This window comes from Colobus angolensis, unplaced genomic scaffold, assembly GCF_000951035.1.
Source record: "Colobus angolensis palliatus isolate OR3802 unplaced genomic scaffold, Cang.pa_1.0 Scaffold230, whole genome shotgun sequence".
Taxonomy (NCBI): domain Eukaryota; kingdom Metazoa; phylum Chordata; class Mammalia; order Primates; family Cercopithecidae; genus Colobus; species Colobus angolensis.
In genome coordinates this window covers 1,671,962-1,677,886 of record NW_012115489.1, presented here as the reverse complement: position 1 = coordinate 1,677,886, position 5,925 = coordinate 1,671,962, and the positions used below count along the sequence as shown (strand labels likewise).

Genomic DNA, 5,925 nt, shown 5'->3' with positions numbered 1-5,925 from the left:
ACCAACATGGCACAAGTATACATATGTAACAAACCTGCACGTTATGCACATGTACCCTAGAACTTAAAGTATAATAATAAAAAAATAAAAAAAATGGGCAAAGTAGTATAATTGAAAAGAGTACTGGCCTGGAAGTTAAGAGACCTGATTGAACCACAGACTAGCTTTACATCTGTGTACAAATCCTTGTCTGTAAAATGCAGGAATTGGAACTGATAAAATAGTAAGTTTACTTTGCCTTCTGAACTTCCGTGATTCTGTATGTTTATTTTTTATGCATTGTAATAGAAGCTATCAGTTATATAGCCCCTGCTACTTTGTACTGTGCTAGGTACTTTTATATATTAATTAATCCTTTTAGAAATCCTGGAAGAAAGTAGTAACATTCCCATTTTATAAATGAGTAAATTAAAGGTTAGCAAGGATAATTTAGGCCAAAGTTATACAAGAAGTAAGAGTTAGAACCTGGATATAAGTACAGGTGTGCTGGACTGCAAAATCAGTGCCCTTTTCACTGTCACTCTCATTACTACTTGTGCTGCTTCACAGGGAAGGTCAGTTTTTAAATGGAAAGGGAGAGGGGTTCTGAGCTGTCTATAGAGGTCACATAGTTGAAAGAAAAGTCACTGGGTTGTATTGAAGAATTATCAAGATAAATTTGCAATTAATCTCAGTGAAGTAGTGCTTCTGCTAGAGGCAATGGGGCTTCTGTCTGAGGAGGGGTGTAATTTTGATAGATTTTGATAGTTCAAGTTTTCAACCTTTCGGGCATAGGGAATGACAGCCACTACAATGCTTTTAAAGCGTTCCTTGCCTCCCACATGCACCCAGTAGTTGAGTCCTGTGTTGATGTTGCATTTCGATAAGTATGGGTTAGATTAAAATCTCAGCCTTCTCTATGTTGCTTGTTAAAGTTTTCTATTATTTCCTGTGCTCTAGTATAAAAGTCTTTCTCACAAGCTATATCCTATCCCTGCCACCTTGGTTACTCAGTCTCTTCTCTACCAAGCCCCATGCAGCTTGCTTGCATCTAACACGTTCTCCACTGCAATTCCCATTCATCTTTTGTCCTTTTCTCTTCAAGAAATGTAGGAAGAGAAGGGAAGCCTAGGAGCCAGAGGGGTTGGGGAATAGCTGTATATTTCTATACATTAATAATTTTTGTTTTTATCATACTACCATCTCTGAGCACATATTTTGTTCCAAGCTAATTAGATGATCTTGTTTAAATTCTCACAAATACTCTGGAAGTAGGTGATTTTATTTTCATAAGTAGAATCCAAAACGTTTCATAAGTTAACTGACTTTCCCAAAGCCATGTGGCTAATAAATGGTGAAGTCATGATTTAAATTTTAAACCTATCTATAAACCATAGACCTCTGAAGAATCACTGGAAAGAAAAGATTAGAATAGTCTATTTTTCTCTCTTTTAATTCTTGATAGAGAGGGGCTTGTTTTCTTGTATGAAATTCTTTAATTAGTCTTTACTTTTAATATGAAATGTGGAAATGTGTGACTCACAGTAAGCTATTTGTTATGAAAGATAATTCACCAATCTCAGTGGCTTAACACAGTGTAAGTCTATTTCTTGTTCTTGTAAAGTCTGCAGTGAGTATTCCTGATTGGCAGGCAGCTCCCTGTAAGTGGTTATTCAAGGAGCCAGAGTTCTTCCATCACATGGCTCTACCACCTTCTAAACATAGCTCCTCCGGTTGCTCTGCTACAGAAGGTAGAAGAGCATGGGGACTCCCCATGGGAGGCTGTGAGCCAGGCTTTGAAGTTTTATTCGTCATGTCCACTCTGATTTCATTAGCTACAACTCAGTCACATGACTATATGGCATGAAGGGCTAGAAAATATGCGTTCAGGAAGAAAAACAGGTTTGGGGAAGAGTTATTCCATGTCTGCATCTCCAGAAATTCTTCCACAGGAGACAGGATATAGGGGTGGTATTACACAGCAAATGTCTCTAAATTGTCCCATTATCATGTCAGTTCTCTGGTCAGTGGGGAATCAGGTTTACTCCGTACATTGGGAGAAGTACTACAGAGCCAGATCACCATATATTTCAATTAGTTTCTTCTTAAGATTGTTCTTAGTCCTTTTTCTCCATACATGCTGCCCTACCAGACTTTAAATTAAGGATGAAGATGTGTTTTTAGGAGATGAAGCTTTAGTAGTTGATGAAGATGTGATACTCAGTTTGTCTTCCAGTTTGGTAGTAGAGGTTATGTCTGATTTTAAATGAGAACTCTTAGAGTGGTGAAGGTTGTAGACCTAAGAAAAAAGTTCTCATGTTTTTGCATTTCTCCAAACATGAAGGGTACAGGGTTTAGCAGGTATAAGAGTATCTCTTATTCTCCCTCCCTCAAAAAGTTGAGAGACAGTGATTTAGGTTTAGAGTTGTGTTGACTCACGTTATTCCTGTTCCTTGGGATTATCTATTGAGATCGTGTAAGAAGAGTTATGAGGTGGTAGAAGAATTCAAAATTACTGGAATTTTTTTTTTTAAAAAACAACCGTTTTTTTTTTTTTTTTTTTTTTTTTGAGTCGGGAGTCTGGCTCTGTGGCCCAGGCTGGAGTGCAGTGGCCTGATCTTGGCTCACTGCAAGCTCCGCCTCCCGGGTTCATGCCATTTCTTCTGCCTCAGCCTCCCGAGTAGCTGGGACTACAGGCGCCCGCCACCATGCCCGGCTAATTTTTTGTATTTTTTAGTAGAGACAGGGTTTCGCTGTGTTAGCCAGGATGGTCTCGATCTCCTGACCTCATGATCCGCCCGCCTCGGCCTCCCAAAGTGCTGGGATTAGAGGTGTGAGCCACTGCGCCCGGCCAAAAACAACCTTTTCTTAGTGATCTTTATAGACCCCCAGGACAGAGCTGTTTTGAAAAGTTATTCATGTTTGTATTAATGCTTGGTTTTTAGTGGTTAAGCAAGACATTGCACATGTAGAAGATTTCTTACCTTTAAGGAAACTATTTTATAACTTAAAGAATACTTGCCTATGTTAAAAGGTACAAAAGGAGGGTATACAGCAAAAAGCTAGTCTCCTTTTCATTTCGTATCTGTAGTACTTATCTCTAGATTCATACTATATATATATATTTTTTTGTTTTTAAAATGAAACAATATTTACACTATATGATGCCTTTTGTTTTTTAACTTAGTATTTTGGTTATTCTTACACATCAGCACATATATTTGTATTATTTTTAATATCAGTGAGTAGCTATAATTTATTTAATTAGCTTTCTGTGGGTTTCTATATTTGAGTTGTTTTGCTGTTATAAAGAGCGTTTCAGCTAATAATTTTTGTACCTATCTTTGTGTATTATAGATGGAGGTATATTTTAGGTTAAGTTACTAGATTGAAGAATATGTTCATTTTAATTTTGATAGTGCATAATTGCTCTCCAACTGCAATATCTCTGTTCCCATCAATGTATGAAAATACTTGTCTCATCATACCCATACTAGTACATTATTTACCAGTTTTTAACTTTGTTCATTTAGAACTTTCTCCAAATTCTAAGAATTTTCTATATTTTAAGTAGGTTATTCATTTATGATTTTTAGCATGTTCTTAGAATTAAAACTAAAAATTTTGTGATTTTTGTTTCTAGGTCATTCAATATTAACAGGGTTGCAACTCAGGCAGTAGAAGATGTTTTAAATATTGGTGAGTACCAAAACAGCTATTACAGTAGTCCCCTCTTATCCGCAGGGCACATGTTCCAGGACCCCCAGTGAATGCTGAAACCTTGGATACTACCAAACCCTTATACTATGCATTAATTTCTTTTTCCTTCTTCACAATATCACGGATAGAAGATTCATATATCTGATTGTAAATCTTAGCAACCTCAGCATATGACCTTTTTCTTTGAGAACATTCACCTGTTCATGCAAAGAAAGCATTTTATGGCTTCTCTTTGGCATATCTGATTTGCCGACATCACTACTTGTGCCTTGGGGCCATTATTAAGTTAAATAAGGGTGACGTGAACACAAGCAGTATGATACCATGACAGTCGATCTCATAACCAAGTCAGCTACTAAGTGACTAATGGGCCAGTAGCATGCACAGCATGGATAAGCTGGACAAAAGGATGCCTCACATCCCAGGTGGGTTAGAGCAGGACTGCGTGAGATTTCACCATGCTACTTAGAATGATGTGCGATTTGAAACATGAATTGTTGATTTCTATAATTTTCCATGTAATATTTTTGTATCATGGTTGTCTGCCGGTACCTGAAACTGGAAGAAAGCAAAATCATGGAAAGCAAAGTGCTAATAAGGGCAAGGGGGCACTACTGTTTGTTTATGATAATATGCTATATAATGTATACATGCTATTTTATATTAGCTGTTATGTTATATAATAACATATATGTATTTATAATACATATACATTTTAATCATACTTCCCCCTTTCCTTTTTCAATAGCAAAACGACAAGGAAATTTGAGTCTTCCATTGAACAGAGAATTGGTAGAGAAAGGTCAGTGACAATTGGTAATAATCACTAACAGTTTAGTTCTATTTCAGTTTTAAGAATGATAGTGTGAAGTGTTATTTAATTAGCAAAGTACTTTTTTTTTACTCAAACATGCTTTTAATATGATATCCCATTAAATGTCTTTAAGCAACGTAAAGATTAAAGTTAGACTTGGTTGTTGTGATTTTTAGTCAACCCTGAAATACAACTCTTAAGTCAAAGCAGTATAACTGCAAACATGTCCTGGGGGATAGGGAATTAAGAAAAATCTTTATCTCACAAATAGTAAGTGCATAGCTAAATTCACTATGCCATTAATCTCCTCTGAATGAGATAGAATTCACTGAGCTATGAGTGCTTATTTTCTTATTCACTCAAATATTCTTTTTAACATTCTTCTCCCTAGTTTTGCCTGATTACCTCAAGATACCTCAAGATTCCTTTAAGAGAATTAGCACTGTTAGAGAAAGAATACTTACCAAGAAATCTGAAATCGTAGGTTCCAGTTCCAGATCTCTACTACATCAGCTGTGAAACTTGGGCAAGGCTGTGATCCTCCACAGTTGTAAAAAGAGGGGGTTAAAGTAGATCATCTAGCTGGTGTTTCTAGGAGTTCTTCAAATGTATTCTTTACATTCTGTTTAAAATAATTTAAATTTTTAAACTGAAAAACACATTCATTTGATTTGTATATCAGATTGTAACACACTGAAGTCTACTTATCTACCAGGATCATTCTTGTATACACCTCAAATTGAAGCTTTTTTTTGCTATCTCCGTTGAAGGATATCCTAAAATTTCAAGGTAGATTGTTTTTTATAAAACCCCATACCAAAATGTGTTTAAAGTTACATCTACATACCTATGTAAGGATCTTCTCAACATATATGACAAAAAATATATAGACATAAAGTGAATATTGATACATGTAAGACTGCAACTGTCATCCATAAACATAAATGCTTGGATTTGAGTTATCTTAACAGCCTCATTCTCACTGGTTACCTTAAAGTGAGTTAGCAATACCTTTTAACCTGATACAGTATTTTAACAGTGTCAGTTTTTCTTTATTGTTAGGTTTCCACATAAGACTTCCTTTTTGGGGGGGACAGTTTGCCTCTAAAATAGTTTGAAAAAAGAAGCAAATCTCTCAAGCCCCATTCAGCCTTCTAAAATGGATTCTGGTCTCCTTCACTCAATTTGAGACCTACAAGATTATTTTAATCATGGTTCATGAATTAGCACCAGCAGTAAATATGTATCAAAGGAAAGTTAGGCACATATAGTAATTGCTTATTAATTATATAATTCAACTTAAAAAATAATATGTATTTAGTGCTATAAATTTCCCTCTACACACTGCTTTAAATGTGTCCCAGAGATTCTGGTATGTTGTACCTTTGTTCTCATTGGTTTCAAAGAACATC

At 35.7% G+C, this 5,925-nt stretch overlaps 1 protein-coding gene across 4 annotated transcripts in view; it reads left to right on the top strand.

Annotated features, from left to right (window-relative positions):
- NADK2 (NAD kinase 2, mitochondrial) overlaps positions 1–5,925 on the top strand; it is a 54,576-nt gene that overhangs the window by 40,266 nt on the left and 8,385 nt on the right. For 3 of the 4 annotated variants that reach the window (XM_011944363.1, XM_011944360.1, XM_011944364.1), the window contains 2 exons: positions 3,623–3,678; positions 4,448–4,501. In XM_011944363.1, coding sequence (XP_011799753.1) covers positions 3,623–3,678; positions 4,448–4,501 — 110 coding nt within the window. The remainder of the gene's footprint in view (positions 1–3,622; positions 3,679–4,447; positions 4,502–5,925) is intronic. The other variant, XM_011944362.1, reaches the window with a different exon arrangement.